A 17894-nucleotide genomic window follows, 5' to 3' on the forward strand; every position below is an offset into this window, starting at 1 on the left:
GCAGCCATCAATAATTACCCTTTGTTTTGTGTTACTAAGCCAATTTTGGATCCAATTCACCACATTACCCTGTATCCCACAGGCTTTTACTTTTAAAAAATATATATATTTATTCAAATTTTTCAACAAATTTTCAACAAAACTCCCCCCAACAAGAAGAAGAAATAAAAACACAACAAGCAGAAATTATACATTGGATTTCCCCCAAATACAATAACCCCCCATATAACAGTAGAAAACACAAATAGGGAAACCCCCCACCTTAACCCAAACGCCACCCCAAAAGAAACCCCCCCTCCCCCACCCACCACCGCCCCTGGGCTGATGCTGCTGACCTCCTCCTAACGCTCCGCTAGAAAGTCTAGGAATGGTTGCCACCGCCTGAAAAACCCTTGCACAGACCCTCGCAAGGCAAACTTTATCCTCTCCAGCTTTATGAGCCCTGCCATGTCATTGATCCAAGCTTCCACACTAGGGGGCTTCGCATCTTTCCACAGTAGCAAAATCCTCCGCCGGGCTACCAGGGACACAAAGGCCAGAATACCGGCCTCTTTCGCCTCCTGCACTCCCGGCTCATCCGATACCCCAAATAATGCCAATCCCCAGCTCTGCTTGACCCGGGCGATCACCACCTTGGACATAGTCCTCGCAAAACCCCTCCAAAACCCATCCAGTGCCGGGCACGACCAGAACACATGGATGTGATTTGCTGGGCTCCCCGAGCACCTCCCACATCTGTCCTCCACCCCAAAGAACCGACTCAACCTCGCCCCTGTCATATGCACTCTGTGAGTAACTATAAACTGGATTAGGCTGAGCCTGGCGCAAGAGGAGGAAGAATTAACCCTACTCAGGGCATCAGCCCACAGACCCTCATCTATCTCCTCCACAAGCTCCTCCTCCCACTTGCCCTTTAACTCCTCCACCGAGGCCTCCTCCTCTTCCTGCAGCTCCTGGTAAATCGCCGAAACCTTGCCTTCTCCAACCCATACACCCAAAATCACCCTGTCCTGAAACCTACGTGCTGGAAGCAGCGGGAATTCCCTCACATGCTGCCTCACAAACGCCCGCACTTGCATGTACCTGAAAGCGTTTCCCGGGGTAGCCCAAACTTCTCCTCCAATGCCCCTAGGCTCGCAAATGTCCCATCGATGAACAGGTCCCCCATTCTTCTAATCCCTGCCCGATGCCAGCTCCGAAACCCCCCATCCATCCTTCCCAGGACGAACCGATGATTCTCCCGAATCGGGGACCAAACCCAGGCTCCCACCTCACCCCTGTGTCGCCTCCACTGCCCCCAGATCTTCAGTGCCGCTGCCACCACCGGACTCGTGGTGTACCTTGTCGGCGAGAGTGGCAGCGGTGCCGTCACCAGCGCCCTCAGGCTCGTGCCCACACAGGACGCCATCTCTAGCCTCTTCCACGCCGCCCTATCTCCCTCCATTACCCACTTATGGATCATCGCCACATTGGCTGCCCAATAATAGCCACATAGATTTGGCAGCGCCAGCACCACCCCCCCCCCCCCCCCCACCACCATCCCTGCTACGCTCCAGAAACACTCTCTTCACCCTCGGGGTCGTATTCGCCCACACAAATCCCATGATGCTCCTGCTTACCCGTTTGAAAAAGCCCTTGGGGATCAAAATGGGAAGGCACTGGGACACAAAGAGAAACCTCGGAAGGACCGTAATTTTGATCGACTGCACCCTTATGCGCAATCAATTACTCTCAAGACGAAGTGATTCATAACTGAAGGCTTTAATCTGCTAGAACTCTTCCCCAGCAGCGTCGATACAGAAAGTGAAGGCTGCTGGGATGGCACCTGTTCTTATACTCCGCCTCTCAGGGCGGAGCTACGTACATCAGCCAATGGTAGACTCCTGGGTCTAGCCAATGGTCATCCACCTCTCAGGTACCACAATACCTGGTATTACCACATTCAGCCCCTGTTAAAAAAGAGCCCGGCGGGGTGATGGCCAGCGTTAATAGTCACCTTTCGCATGGTAGGACCAGATATGGAGGTACCGTGATGTCGAGGGTAATAACAAAGTGTTCATAGTGCAGCAATCAGTCGATCGGGTGGCCTGGTCGTCCTTCTGGAGTGTCTGGGCTTCGGCGGTGATTCTGATGGGGGTCCCGGCGGTTGCGACTCCGGGAGCGTGATGTCGTCCTCCCAGGAAGCTTCGTCACCCCTCGGCGTGCTGTTGGGGCAAAAGGTGGACAGGGAAGTGCCTGTAGTGGGCGTCGGTGTGTGTTCGGGCTGAGGCTGGAGCGGCGGGAGTACTGACCCTCCAGTTAGGTGCTGTGGGGAGGGTGGGGGTGGGGGCAATGGTTCGGGTGCGCGTGGGGGTTCCGGCGGGCGCCTGGTCCCGAAGGGAGACTGTGTCTTGGCGGCCGTCAGGGAACGCTACGTAGGCGTACTGGGGGTTGGCGTGCAGCAGGTGGACCCTCTCGACCAACGGGTCCGACTTGTGCGCCCTCACATGTTTCCGAAGCAGGATGGGTCGGGTGTCACTAGCCAGGTTGGGAGCGGGGTCCCGGAGGAGGACTTCCTGGGGAAAACAAGAGACGTTCATGAGGTGTCTGATTTGTGGTTGTACAGAGCAGTGACCGGATGGAGTGGAGGGCCACCGGGAGGACTTCCTGCCAGCGGGAGACTGGGAGATTCCTGGACCGTAGGCCCAGCAGGACGGTCTTCCAGACTGTTCCGTTCTCCCTCTCTACCTGCCCGTTTCCCCAGGGGTTGTAACTTGTCGTCCTGCTCGAGGCGAATCCCTATCTGAGCAGGAATTGACGCAGTTCGTCGCTCATAAAGGAGGACACCCTTTCGCTGTGAATGTATGCGGGGAAACCGAACAGCGTAAAGATACCCTGGAGGGCCTTGATGACGGTGGTTGCGGTCATGTCTGGGCAGGGGATGGCGAAGGGGAACCAGGAGTGTTCGTCAATCACGTTCAGGAAGTATGTGTTGCGGTCGGTGGAGGGGAGGGGGCCTTTGAAATCCATACTGAGGCGTTCAAAGGTACGGGAAGCCTTTATCAGGTGCGCCCTCTCTGGCCGGTAGAAGTGCGGTTTGCACTCCGCGCAGATTTGGCAGTCCCTGGTGACTGTCCTGACCTCCTCGATGGAGTAGGGCAGGTTGTGGGTCTTGATAAAATGAAAAAAACGAGTGACCCCCGGGTAGCAGAGGTCCTCGTGGAGGGATCGGAGACGGTCCACTTGTGCTGTGGCACAAGTGTCGCGGGACAGGGCATCAGGAGGCTCGTTTAGCTTCCCCGGACGGTACAAGTTTTCGTAATTGTAGGTGGAGAGTTCTATCCTCCACCGCAAGAATTTGTCGTTCTTAATCTTGCCCCGCTGCGCATTATCGAACATGAAGGCAACCGACCGTTGGTCCGTGAGGAGAGTGAATCTCCTGCCAGCCAGGTAATGCCTCCAGTGTCGCACAGCTTCTACTATGGCCTGGGCCTCCTTTTCGACTGAGGAGTGGCGAATTCCGGAAGCATGGAGAGTACGGGAGAAGAAAGCCACATGCCTGCGCGCTTGGTTGAGGGTGGCCGCCAGATTTACGTCGGACGCATCGCTCTCGACCTGGAAGGGGAGGGACTCATCGATGGCGCGCATTGTGGCTTTTGCAATGTCTGCTTTGATGCGGCTGAAGGCCTGGCAGGCCTCCGTCGACAGGGGGAAGGTTGTGGATTGGATCAGGGGTCGGGCTTTGTCTGCGTAATTGGGGACCCACTGTGCGTAATAGCTGAACAACGCGAGGCAGCGCTTGAGGGCCTTGGGGCAGTGAGGGAGGGGGAACTCCATGAGGGGGCGCATGCGCTCAGGGTCAGGGCCTATGACTCCACTTCGCACTATGTAGCCTAGAATGGCTAGACAGTCGGTGCTAAACACGCATTTATCCTTATTGTATGTCAAATTAAGGATTTTCGCGGTCTGGAGAAATTTGCGGAGGTTGGTGTCGTGGTCCTGCTGGTCATGGCCGCAGATGGTGACGTTATCCAGATACAGGAACGTTGCGCGTAAACCGTACCGGTCAACCATTCAGTCCCTCTCTCGCTGGAAGACCGAAACCCCGTTCGTGACACCGAAGGGAACCCTTAAAAAGTGATAGAGCCGCCCATCTGCTTCGAAGGCAGTGTACTGGCGGTCACCATTACGGAGGGGTAGCTGGTGGTAGGCAGACTTGAGATCCACCGTGGAGAAAACCTTGTATTGCGCAATCCTGTTCACCAGGTTGGCTATACGGGGGAGAGGGTATGCATCCAGCTGCGTAAACCTGTTGATGGTCTGACTGTAGTCAATGACCATCCTTTTTTCTCCCTGGTCTTTACCACCACTACTTGAGCTCTCCAGGGACTGTTGCTCACTTCATTGACCCCTTCCCTCAGCAGCCTTTGGACCTCCGACCTGATGAAGGTCCTGTCCTGGGCGCTGTACCGTCTGCTCCTGGTGGCGACGGGTTTGCAATCCGGGGTGAGGTTCGCAAACAGGGAAGGCGGGTCGACCTTAAGGGTCGCGAGCCCGCAGACAGTAAGGGGGGCTATAACAACAAAGAACAAAGAACAAAGAAATGTACAGCACAGGAACAGGCCCTTCGGCCCTCCAGGCCCGTGCCGACCATGCTGCCCGACTAAACTACAATCTTCTACACTTCCTGGGTCCGTATCCCTCTATTCCCATCCTATTCATGTATTTGTCAAGATGCCCCTTAAATGTCACTATCGTCCCTGCTTCCACCACCTCCTCCGGTAGCGAGTTCCAGGCACCCACTACCCTCTGTGTAAAAAACTTGCCTCGTACATCTACTCTAAACCTTGCCCCTCTCACCTTAAACCTATGCTCCCTAGTAATTGACCCCTCTACCCCGGGGAAAAGTCTCTGACTATCCACTCTGTTTATGCCCCTCATAATTTTGTAGACCTCTATCAGGTCGCCCCTCAACCTCCTTCGTTCCAGTGAGAACAAACCAAGTTTATTCAATCGCTCCTCATAGCTAATGCCCTCCATACCAGGCAACATTCTGGTAAATCTCTTCTGCACCCTCTCTAAAGCATCCACATCCTTCTGGTAGTGTGGCGTCCAGAATTGAACGCTATACTCCAAGTGTGGCCGAACTAAGGTTCTATACAGCTGCAATATGACTTGCCAATTCTTATACTCAATGCCCCGGCCAATGAAGGCAAGCATGCCGTACGCCTTCTTGACTACCTTCTCCACCTGTGTTGCCCCTTTCAGTGACCTGTGGACCTGTACTCCTAGATCTCTCTGACTTTCAATACTCTTGAGGGTTCTACCATTCACTGTATATTCCCTACCTGCATTAGACCTTCCAAAATGCATTACCTCACATTTGTCCGGAATAAACTCCATTTGCCGCCGACTTTAAAAGTCAGGCTTTGCAAATGGCACTGGAAATCCAGCCCAAGGAGGGTGGCTGCGCAGAGGTGCGGCAGGACGTACAGGTGGAAATTGTTGAATTCCCTGCCTTGGACAGTGAGGTTCGCTAGGCAGAACCCCTTTATCTCCACCGAGTGACCCGGAGGCCAGGGAGATAGTTTGATTTACGAGATGGATGACAAGAGAACAGCGCCTTACCGTGTCAGGGTGAACAAAGCTTTCCGTGCTCCCAGAGTCAATCAAGCACGATGTCTCGTGGCCGTTAATGGAGATCATCGTTGTAGCTGTTGCAAGCGTCCGGGGCCGACTCTGGTCCAGAGTCACCGAGGCCAGCTGAAGTAATTGAGAGTTCTGGTCGGGCAGCGTGTAGTCGGCTGTGCTGGGGGCCTGGGGCCCCATCCAAGATGGCGTCACCCATGGGTCGCACATGGTGTCCGGGGATGAAGATGATGGCGGCTGCGAGGGACAAAATGGCGGCGCCCACCCGTCCAGCGTGGTGTCCGGGAGGCAGAATCGCCACGCCTGCGGGTCGCACGTGGCCTTAGGATAGGGGGGTGGCATTGAGCGCTGGGCGGTCGGGGCCTGAAGGGGGGGTTGCCGATAGTCGCTGGAGACTGCAGCCACGGCACAGGCCTGGCAGACCCCCACATAGTGGCCCTTCTTGCCACACCCTTTGCAGGTGGCGGTGCGGGCAGGGCAGCGCGGGCGGGGATGAGTCACCTGCCCGCAGAAGAAACAGCGGGGCCCGGCGGCGTTAGCAGGCCATCTCGCCGTGCTGGCTTGCAGGGTCAGGGGAAAGGTCTGAGGGGCTGCTGCTACGGGGTGCCACGCAGCCCAGGGGGCTGCCGCGCGATCGGGTGCAAAGGACAGCGCATTTTTATAAGCAACGTCCATGGACCCTGCCAGGGCCTGTGCCTCTGTAAGTCCAAGAGTGTCCATTTCCAAGCGCCTTCGGCGAATATCAGGGGGAGGTCATACCTGCCACGAAAGCATCCGTGATCAAAAGATCCATGTGCTCGCTCCCTGAAACTGGCGGGCAGCCACAGTTTCGGCCCAGCACCAGCAGCGCCCAGTAGAAGTCTTCCATCGTTTCCTCGGGGCTTTGCCTCCTAGTCGTCAGCAGTTGACGAGCGTAGACCTGGTTCACAGGGCGGATATAATGTCCTTCTAGCAGGTCGATCGCGGCAGCATAATTCTCCGCCTCCTCGATAAGAGGGTAGATCCCAAGGCTGACCCATGAGCGTAGGAGATGCATCTTTTGTCCTTCCGTGGGGGTATCGGCGGCCGTGTCGAGGTAGCCCTTAAAGCACGCCAGCCAATGTTTAAAAATAGCAGCAGTGTTGTCCGCGTGGGGGCTGAACTGAAGGCACTCCAGTTTGATACGGAGATCCACCCTTTCAACTGAAGTTGTAGCAGATTAAATTGATGTGCAATCAATTACTATCAAGACAAAGTGATTCATAACTGAAGGCTTTAATCTGCTAGAACTCTTCCCCAGCAGCTTCGATACAGAAAGTGAAGGCTGCTGGGACGGCACCGGTTCGTATACTCCGCCTCTCAGGGCGGAGCTATGTACATCAGCCAATGGTAGACTCCTGGGTCTAACCAATGGTCATCCACCTCTCAGGTACCGCAATACCTGGTATTACCACACACCCTACCCGCTAGTGAGAGCGGCAGCATATCCCATCTTTTAAAATCCTCCTCCATCTGCTCCACCAACCGCGTCAAATTGAGCTTAAGCAGGGCCCCCGAACTCCTAGCTACTTGGATCCCCAGGTACCGAAAGCTCCTTTCCGTCCTCTTCAGCGGTAGCTCATCTATCCCCCTTCCCTGGTCCCCTGAATGCACCACAAAGAGCTCACTCATCCCTATGTTGAGTTCATACCCCGAAAAGTCCCCAAACTCCCTAAGGATCCGCATGACCTCCGCCATCCCTCCACTGGATCCGCAACATACAACAACAGGTCATCGGCATACAATGACACCCGGTGTTCCTCTCCCCCCCCCCGAACCAATCCCCTCCATTTCCTGGACTCTCCATGGCCAGCGGCTCAATTGCCAGTGCAAACAATAAGGGGGATAAGGGGCACCCCTGTCTCGTCCCCCGGTACAGCCGAAAGTACTCCGACCTCCGCCGGTTCGTAGCCACACTCGCCACCAGGGCTTTATATAGTAGCCTAACCCAACTGCCTAGCGTGACCCCTCCCCGAACCCAAACCTCCGCAACACTTCCCAAAGATACTCCCACTCCACCCAATCAAAGGCCTTCTCCGCGTCCATAGCTGCCATTACCTCCGCTTCCCCCTCCACCGAGGGCATCATAATCACATTGAGGAGCCTCCGCACATTTGTATTTAGCAGCCGACCCTTCACAAATCCCGGCTGGTCCTCATGAATCACCCCCGGGACACAGTCCTCAATTCTCGTAGCCAGCACCTTCGCCAGCAACTTAGCGTCAACATTGAGGAGCGAGATCGGTCTATATGACCCACATTACAATGGATCCTTGCCCGCTTCAAAATCAAAGAAATCAGCGCCCTGGACATTGTCGGGGGCAAGGTCCCCTCCTCCCTCGCCTTATTAAAAGTTCTCACTAACAACGGGCCCAGCAGGTCCACGTATTTCCTGAAAATTCAACCGGGAACCCATCCGGCCCTGGGGCCATCCCCGCCTGCATGTTCCCCAATCCTTTAACCAGCTCCTCCAGCCCAATCGGCGCCCCCAAACCAGCCACCTGCTCCTCCTCCACCTTCGGGAACCACAGCTGATCTAGGAATCGTCGTATCCCCCCTCCCCCGCTGGGTGCTCAGACCTGTACAGATCCCCATAGAAGTCCCTAAATACCTTGTTTATTCTCACCGCACTCCGCACCGTATTCCCCCCCTATCCCCAACTCCACCAATCTCCCTCGCTGCCTCCCTCTTTCGAAGCTGATGTGCCAGCATCCGACTCGCCTTCTCCCCATACTCATACGCCGCCCCTTGCGCTTTCCTCCACTGTGCCTCTGCTTCCCCCGTGGTCATCAGGTCGAACTCCGTCTGGAGGTTCCGTCGCTCCCTAAGTAACCCCTCCTCAGGGGCCTCTGCATAACTCCTGTCCACCCTTAAAATCTCCCCCACCAACCTCTCCCTCTCCCTCCTCTCTCTCTTCTCCCTGTGGGCCCTAATGGAGATTAGCTCTCCCCTGACCACCGCCTTCAACGCCTCCCAGACTACCCCCACCTGCACCTCCCCGTTGTCGTTGGCCTCCAAATATCTTTCAATACACCCCCGCACCCGCCCGCACTCCCCCTCATCCGCCAACAGTCCCACATCGAGGCGCCACAGCGGGCGCTCGTCCCTCTCCTCCCCCAACTCCAGCTTCACCCAATGCGGGATGTGGTCCGAGATGGCTATGGCTGAATATTCCGTTCCCTCCACTTTCGGGATTAGCGCCCTACTCAGGATGAAAAAATCTATCCGGGATTAGGCTCTATGGACGTGGGAAAAAAAGGAAAATTCCGTGGCCAGCGGCCTGGCAAACCTCCATGGATCCACTCCCCCCATCTGAGCACCTTGGCCGCAGCCGGCCTCTTACCCGTCCTGGACCTAGAACGGTTCAGTGCTGGGTCCAGCACCATGGTGAAGTCCCCCCTCCCCCCATTATCAAGCTCCCTACCTCCAGATCTGGAATCCGACCCAGCATGCGTTTCATAAATCCGGCATCATCCCAATTCGGGACATATACGTTCACCAGTACCACCCGCACCCCCTGCAACCTACCACTCACCATCACATATCGACCTCCATTATCCGCTACAATATTCAGTGCCTCGAACGACACCCGCTCCCCCACCAGTATTGCAACCCCTCAGTTCTTCTCATCCAGCCCTGAATGAAAGACCTGCCCTACCCATCCCTTTCTCAGCCTAACCTGATCTGCCACCTTCAGATGCGTCTCCTGGAGCAGAACCACGTCTGCCTTCAGTCCATTTAAGTACGCGAACACCCGGGCCCTCTTGACCGGCCTGTTCAGGCCCCTCACATTCCAGGTTATCAGCCGGATCAGGGGGCTACTCGCCCCCTCCCCTCCCCCCCCCCCCCCCCCCCCCCCCCCCCACCAACTAGCCATCTCCTTTTCTAGGCCAGCCACGTGCCCGCGCCTCCCGCACCCTCCAGTCCCCCAGGCGGCGGACCCCCGCCCTAACTACCTCTCCTACTTCCAGCTCCCCTTTGGCCAATGCAGCAGCAACCCAATTCACCCCCCCCCTCCCTCCCTCCCCCCCCCCCGCTAGATCCTCATCTCGCCATTTTGCTCCCCCCATGACACTCCCGTAAGTCAGCTGACTCCTGCTGACCCCGGCCTCTCCCGCCATTCCATCGACCCCCCCCCACCCCCGTGTGAGAATCCCCCCTCCCATGGGCAATCAGTGTGCGCTCCTCTCCAGCACCGCCCTTCCCCCCAGCCCCGCCCCCATCCTCCCTATCGCGGGAAAAAGCCCGCGCTATCCGTCTGAGACGGCCCCACCCCCTCTGGCGCAGCTCCTTTTTTGCGGCCTCACCCCAACTCCCCATCCCAGGGCCTCCACCCCCCCTCTTCCTCCACGGCGCCCTGCCCCTCCAACACTGGCGCCCACACTCTCCCACAGCCGCCACATCAAATCCATTCACCAATCCCCACCCAGCACCAAAACAAAAAGAACATTCCCCAAACGCAGTAAACACCTCCCCACGACAAACCCTCAGTTTGAGTCCAACTTTTCAGACTAGATAAAGTTCCATGCCTCAACAAGCGTCTCAAAATAGTGGTGCCGATCTTGGAACGTGACCCACAATCGCGCTGGCTGCAGCATCCCAAACTTCACCCCCTTCCGATGGAGAACCGCCTTAGCCCGGTTAACACCAGCCCTGTTCTTAGCCACCTCCGCACTCCAGTCCTGCTAGATTCGGATCTCCGTGTTCTCCCACCTGCTGCTCCGTTCTTTTTTGTCCCTTCTCAGGACACACTCTCTGTCCACAAAGCGGTGGAACCTCACCACTACATCCCTTGGCGGCTCGTTGGCTTTGGGTCTCCTTGCCAGGACCCGATGAGCCCCATCCAGCTCCAGGGGCCTCGGGAAAGCTCCCACGCCCATCAGCGAATTGAGCATCGTGCTCATATATGCCCCGGCATCGGGCCCCTCCACTCCTTCAGGGAGTCCCAGAATCCGAAGATTCTTCCTCCTCGACCTATTCTCCAGGTCCTCAAATTTTTCCTGCCACCTCTTGTGCAGCGCCTCGTGCACCTCCACCTTCACCGCCAGGCCCAAGATCTCGTCCTCGTTCTCCGAGGCTTTTTGCCGCACCTCCCGGATCGCCGCCCCTTGGGCCTTCTGGGTCTCCACAAGCTTCTCAATCGACGCCTTCATTGGCGCCAGCATTTCTGTCTTCAACTCCGCAAAGCAGCGTTTAAGGAACTCCTGCTGCTCCTGCGACCATTGCGCCACGCTGCTTGGTCTCCACCCGTCGCCATCTTGCTTCTCCTCCCTCGCACTTTCCGCTGCACCAGAATCACTTTCTTAACCGCTCCTCTCCTGGTCCAATCCATACAGTGCCGGGGGAACCTTGCTGTCACCTTCCCACACTGGGCGCCATCGAACAATTGCCATTGGAGCCCTCTAAATAGCCCAAGAGTCCGTTCCTGGCGGGAGCTGCCGAACGTGCGACCTACCTCGGCATAGCCGCAACCGGAAGTCCCCGGACTTTTACATTTTTGATCAGTCTGCCATGTGGGACCTTTTCAAATGCCTTACTAAAATCAATGTAGACCACATCTATTGCACTACCCTCATCGATCCTCTTTGTAACTTCTGCCTCAAAGAATTCAGCAAGATTTGTAAGGCATGACCTTCCCTTAACAAAGTCATGCTGACTATCACTGACTGACTCGTCCCCACCTTTCTAAGTGACGGTTTATCCAATCTCTCCACATTGATTCCAACAATTGCCCACTGAAGTAAAACTAACTGGCCTATAATTGATTGGTATTTCCTTTGTACCCTTTTTAAACAACTGAACCAGATTTGCATTCTTACAGTCCTCCATGTGTCTAATGAAGATTGGAAAATAATCCTCTGAGCATCTGCCATTTCCTTCCTGACCTCCTTCAACATCCTAGGAAACAATCCATCCGGCCCTGGCAACTTATCCACTTTCAATATTTCACACTGCTCCTCTTTGATTCCTATATCCACATCATACCTTTCTTTTGTGAATTTGGAGACAAAAAAAATGTTTTAAACTCTTCCCCTATCCTCTACATCTTCACACAAGTTTCCTTCTTCATCTATGATAGTTCCAACATTTTCCTTAACTGTCCTTTTGCTCTTTATATACTACGGGTAAAACATCTTTCGGTTTTCCTTAATCTTGTTTGCTAATATTTTTTCATGCCCTTTCTTTGATTCCCTTCTTAACGTGATTCACGAAATATACAGCATTGGATAAGAAAAAGGGAGGCTTATGGCAGATATCAAGGGTTCAAAACAGCAGAAGCCCGAGAGGTGTATAGAATGTGCAAAAGGGAACTTAAAATGGAAATTAGGAGTGCAAAAAGGTGATATGAATGGATACTAGCAGGTGAAATAAAGTAAATTCTAAGTTACTTTGCAAGTGTGTTAAGGGTAAAAGGGAGGCTGATAGCGAAGGTAAGAGCCCATGGGATCAAGGAAATTTGGCAATTGGATCCAGAATTGGCTGCGTGGCAGGAAGCTGAGGGTGATGGTCGAGGGATGTTTTTCACAGTGTGGCCCCTCAGGGCTGTGTCGGGGCCCTTGCTGTTTGTGGTTTATATAAATGATTTAGATATGAATGTAGGAGGGTTGGTCAATCCGATTGTGGATCATACGAATGTCAGTGGCGTGGGAACTAGTGAGGATGATAGCTTTAGATTACAGGAGGATACAGATGGGCTGGTCAGCTGAGCTGATCAGTGGCAAATGGAATTCAATCCAGATAAGTGAGAGGTGATGCACTTGGGCAGGACAAACAAGGCAAGGGAATACATGTTGAATGGCAGGACCCTGGGAAGCACCAAGCATCAGAGGGACCGTGGTGAGCATGCACACTGGTCCTTAAGGTAGCAGTGCAGGTAGATACAGTGGTTAAGAAGGTATATGGTATATTTGCCCTTGTTAGCCGAGGCATAGAGTTTAAGAGCAGGGTGGTTATGCAGGATCTGTATGAAACGTTTGTTAGGCCACGGATAATAGGGTGAATTCGCCATCCCGAGACACCTGAAGCTCGTTTCCCAATGGGATGGAGAATCGTGCATCCCGCAGAAATCATCCGTTTCCGATGCTCCGACCCTCCACTGGTGATGGGATCTGAGTTTGCGCCTGTGTGCCACTGGGAGGATGTAAATTAATGATTTTGTACTCACATCACCATCGGGTGCAATGTCCCAGTCTTGGATTACACATTCAAGTGAGGAGGTCTCCAGAACAGACTGTCAAAAGTACAGCCTGGGGGCCGGATGTCCTCCGCGAAGCCTCTCTGAGTGGCCCAGTTTTCAAAATCCCGGTCAAAGACACGAGTTTCAATGGTAGATTCTTCTTGGAGCTGCTCCTCCAATCACGGGTCACTTCCCTCCCGCTTTTGCTACTGCTAGGCAAGGCAAACTATGAGGAGGAGCTGCAAACGCTGGCATTGCTGAGTGTGCCAGAGCCTGCCATGCTGAGGGAAGTGATGCAATGGCAAGGCTACAGCCCGAGGAGCCAGGTACATCTGATCCAAAGCCGAGGGAGGGCAAGTTCCAAGTGGGGCTTGGCCTGGGAGGCCGAGGTTGAACTTGAGTCCAAGGGAAAAAAATAGATGCATCCTCTGGGAGTGCTAAGTTTTGGCAGGCCCTGGGAGCGTGAAGCTTTGGTAGGTCTGGGGAAGAGATGGTGGCATGGTGAATATGTGGGTGGGTGTGAGCGAATGCAAATGAACGAGTGAGTGCGGGGCTGGATGCGAGTGTCTGAGTGTGTGGATGGGGGTGAGCGTGTGGCTGAATGAGGGGAATGGATACATGTTGTTGATTCTTCCTGTCTGTGGGGGCACCGAGTGGCTGAGTGAGTGAATGACTGGGCTGGGTGTGAGTGGCTAAGTGTCTGGGGATGCTTAGTCTCAGGTTTTTCACTCACTCTTACCATCATCCACCAACACATATACACATGTGCCCACTCGCACTCAGTCACTCACATATACCGTCCCTCTCGCACGCAGGATATATTTATTGCGGCTTTAATGTGACAGTGTTGCTGTATGTTTACTCAACAATTGCTGGTTTCCTTAAAACCTCAACTTTTTCTTTGAAATTCAGTTTATTTTTGCGCCAAACCTTGGGCGCAATTCTCCGTTCCTCAGTGTTGACGTCGGGGCAGGATTCATTCATGGACTTTCACAACAGAAAAACTGGTGCTGAACCTGGACCAATTCAGCGACTGTGGAGGAGCTAGCACCAGCACCAGGTGGAACAAAATTGATTCCGATGCAAAATGGTGCAGGATTCGCCAGGTCCGTGATTGACACTCGGGAGATTGACAAGCTGCAGCCGCGTAAACTCATTACAATCCCCATACACACTCATCCCAGCAAACAAAATGGCACTGGTTGTGCTGGAGCGCGCCCATACAGCTTATGGGTTGGCGGGGGGCCAGAAGGCACCCAGGTGGGGTGGCCTGGGAGGACACCTATACAACCCATGGCCCTAAGTCCACAGTGGGCAGTCAGTGGTATGCACAGCTGCATGGCTGCCTTGTCGGCTGTGGCAATGATGTTCCGTGCCCATCCACCTCGGCCCCATGGCCCACCTCCTGGCCCCCCCCACTAGTATCCCTGGCCCTGGCGGAAGCCGCCAGCCAGCAGCACAACTGGCAGGAAACTATGGTGATGTTGGTCACTTTCCGTACCCCCTTTCTCTCCCTCAGCAGCCACGATGCCGGTTTCACGATTTTTAAAAGTACAAGTGATCGCCGGGAACTCGGCCCATCTGAGGCGAGCATCGAAGAGGCCCCGGGGAATACAGGGATGAGCCCGCTCATGTAATGCAAATGGTGTTTACTGTCGGTGCGTTCTGCACCTCATTGACGCCGCTGTCGAGGTGACGGAGAATTGCGCTTTGGCGAAAATCGGCGCCTGCCGTAATTTTGGCGCGGTACCTATTCTCCGCTCAATCGCATTCCGCAAATTCAGCATCAGCCAACAGAGAATCCCGCCCCTTATCTTTCTGAAATTTACTCATTGGCCCTGAGTGTGAAAAATACACACATGTGGTGACCCAAACAAAAAGGTTGGACAAGCCTGCTGTGGATATATGCCATATTTGTTAAAGGTCTTCAGGTGGGTCTAACTGTTCGCCCTGAACTTTGAAAAGTTGGATAAACATTGCTTTAAGGAGTTAGATGAAAAATTCTCCACAAAATAACACAGGTTAATGCTAAGTTGGTGAGCAGACATGAATATTATTGAAATCATTTAGCGTAAGACCTCATGGAGGCACCATTTTAAGAATGATTTTACCAACAAAGTCTTGTTGACAATGGATTACGTTATTGAATTCAACATACTAAATTCATTTAGCACTTAGAACAATACATACGATGACCATGTGTCCTCTGGATTCGCAAATACTACCACATCGAGAGGAAGATTCAGCTTGAAGTGGGTACGTGACATTTTATTGTGTTGGATCATTACTTTTTCAACGACATCAGTCCGTGACAGTTCAAACAGAATTTGCAGGTTTATTACTTTCTGAAAGTTAAGAACAGTTATTTGAGATTGTTAATGGCTGTGAAGTTGAGACATTTTACACAGTAATAGAACACGAGGTTTGCAGGCGAGTGAGGCCCTGGGTAGTCGATTTGGAAGTTCAGGACTTAATTCACACAGGCATTTGTAGCTTAGAATGTTGCTGGTGTGCTCCCACTGCCAGAATGGTCTCCTTGCCAATATGGCAGTAAGCAAACTTCTAGCCAGAATTCGAGGCCACTAACTTCACACATAAGAGATATAGAGAAAGCAATATTCATCTTAATATGAGCAAATGCTGAAAGGGCATATTTACTGAAATCGGTTTGCCTTTTCTTTCTTACAAATCAGAATTATTCTCTCCGCAGTCACACAAGGCCAGCCTCTCTTGCTCTAATTATACTCATTAATGTTGCTGGCTGTCCCTTTCATTAGAATGCATTTAGGGGATGTGGATGTCGCTGGTTAGACCAGCATTTATTGCCCATCTCTAGTGCCCTTCAGGTGGTGGCGAAGAACTCCCTTATTGAACCACTGCAGTCCCTGAGGTGTAGGTACACCCACAATGCGAGAAGGGAGGCAGTTCCAAGATTTTCACCCAGCGCGAGTGAAAGACCAATGACATATTTCCTTGTCGGGGTGGTGAGTGCCTTGGAGGGGAACCTCCAGTTGGTGGGGTTCCCAGGTATCTGCTGCTCTTCTCCTTCTAGATGGTAGTTGTCGTGGGTTTGGAAGATGCTGCCTACGGAATCTTGGCGAGTTACTTCAGTGCATCCTTGTAGATGGTCCACATGGCTGCCACTGTTTGTCGGTGGTGGAGGGATTGAATGTTTGTGGAACGGGTAGCAATAAAGTGGGCTGCTTTGTCCTGATTAGTGTTGAGCTTCTGGAGTGTTGTTAGAGCTGCACTCATCCAAGCTAGGGGAAAGTGGCTGATAGCCCATTTCTGTTTACACAAAAGGCCAGAGTTATGCCATTCATAGAACATAGAACATAGAACATACAGTGCAGTAGGAGGCCATTCGGCCCATCAAGTCTGCACCGACCCACTTAAGCGCTCACTTCAACCCTATCCCCCTAACCCAATAACCCCTCTTAACCTTTTTGGACACTAAGGGCAATTTATCATGGCCAATCCACCTAACCCGCATATCTTTGGACTGTGGGAGGAAACCGGAGCATCCGGAGGAAACCCACGCAGACACGGGGGAACGTGCAGACTCCGCACAGACAGTGACCCAGCAGGGAATCGAACCTGGGACCCTGGCGCTGTGAAGCCACAGTGCTAACTACTATGCTACCGTGCTCCCCAACTCACTTGTTAGAATTTGGCTTTACCAAGTCTTTGTTTGCCATCGGTCCTAATATCTTAGGATCATAGAATCTCTACAGAAGGAGGCCATTTGGCCCATCGAGTCTGCAACGACCCCTGAAAGAGTATCCCACTTCCCTAACCCTGTAACCCCACCTAACCTGCACATCCCTGGACGCAAAGAGGCAATTTAGCGGAGCCAATCCACCTAACCTGCACCTCTGGACTATGGGAGGAAACCGGATGCTCTACATTACGAATCAGCTGTCCAACCATTTGAGCTAAACCGGGCCCTAAATCGTTTGGTTGACAAGTATTTACCAATTCCAGATTTGAAATAAACAATGAATTGCTGTTTATGGAAGAGAATTCTAAAAATGCTACCATATCCTTTGTAAAGAAGTGTTTCAAACTTTCATTCTTGAAAGCTCTAATTTTTGGATTATCGGCGGGATTTTCCTGTCCCGTCCACTGGTGAGATTTACCACTGCTGCTGAAGTCAATGGACTTGGTTGGCTCACCGCGTACACCACAGTGAGGTCGGAAAAATGTGGCTTACATCCCTGAGTCATTGACTTTCCAACCACGGTCTACCCAACTGCTCCCTTTAATACATTGAAAAGTTCAATCAAATCCATTAGCCAAGTTTCATTGCAATAATACTTCATAGACTTTGACAGCACAGGAACAGACCATTCGGCCCATCGTGTTTATGCCGGTCAACAAAGATCTGACGACACTAATCAAATTTTTCAGTGCTTGGCCCATAGCCAACTTGGCCCAGCGCAAGTTAATATCTAAATATTGATTAAAGTGTCACCAGAGTTTCTGACAGGCAGCGAGTTCCAGACACCCACTACCCTCTGGGTGAAATGTTTCTCCTCAACTCCCCTCTTAGCCTTCTACCTCCTACCTTAAATCTATGCCGCCTGGTTAATGACCCCTCTACCCGATCCATGCCCCGCATAATCTTATACGCCTCTACCAGGTCCCCTCGCAACCTCCGCTGCTCCAAGGAAAACAGCCCCAGCCTATCCAATCTTTCCTCACAGCTCAGACCCTCCAGCCCAGGCAGCATCCTGGTCAATCTCCTCTGCACCCTCTCCAGTGCAATCACATCCTTCCTATAATGTGGTGACCAGAACTCCAACCAGCATTGTATACAGTTCCAGCATAACCTCCCTGCTCTTGTATTGTGTGTCTCGGCTAATAAAGTCAAGTATCCCATATAGATTCTTTAACCACCATATCTACCTGTCCTGCCACATTCAGGGATCTGTGGACCTGCGCTCCAAGGCCCCGAGCTTTGACAAAGAGTCATCGAACTCGAAACGTTAGCTCTTTTCTCTCCCTACGTATGCTGCCAGACCTGCTGAGATTTTCCAGCATTTTCTCTTTCACTCCAAGGCCCCTATGTT

At 53.0% G+C, this 17894-nt stretch overlaps 1 protein-coding gene across 2 annotated transcripts in view; it reads right to left on the minus strand.

The window, feature by feature from the left end:
• The window catches only part of LOC140429987 (ufm1-specific protease 2-like), a 140236-nt gene that overhangs the window by 61123 nt on the left and 61219 nt on the right, over positions 1 to 17894 (minus strand). For both annotated transcript variants that reach the window (XM_072517564.1, XM_072517563.1), the window contains exon 5: positions 15013 to 15167. In XM_072517564.1, the coding sequence (XP_072373665.1) occupies positions 15013 to 15167 (155 nt within the window). The remainder of the gene's footprint in view (positions 1 to 15012; positions 15168 to 17894) is intronic.

The sequence above is a fragment of the Scyliorhinus torazame genome, chromosome 9 (assembly GCF_047496885.1).
Source record: "Scyliorhinus torazame isolate Kashiwa2021f chromosome 9, sScyTor2.1, whole genome shotgun sequence".
Taxonomy (NCBI): Eukaryota; Metazoa; Chordata; class Chondrichthyes; order Carcharhiniformes; family Scyliorhinidae; genus Scyliorhinus; species Scyliorhinus torazame.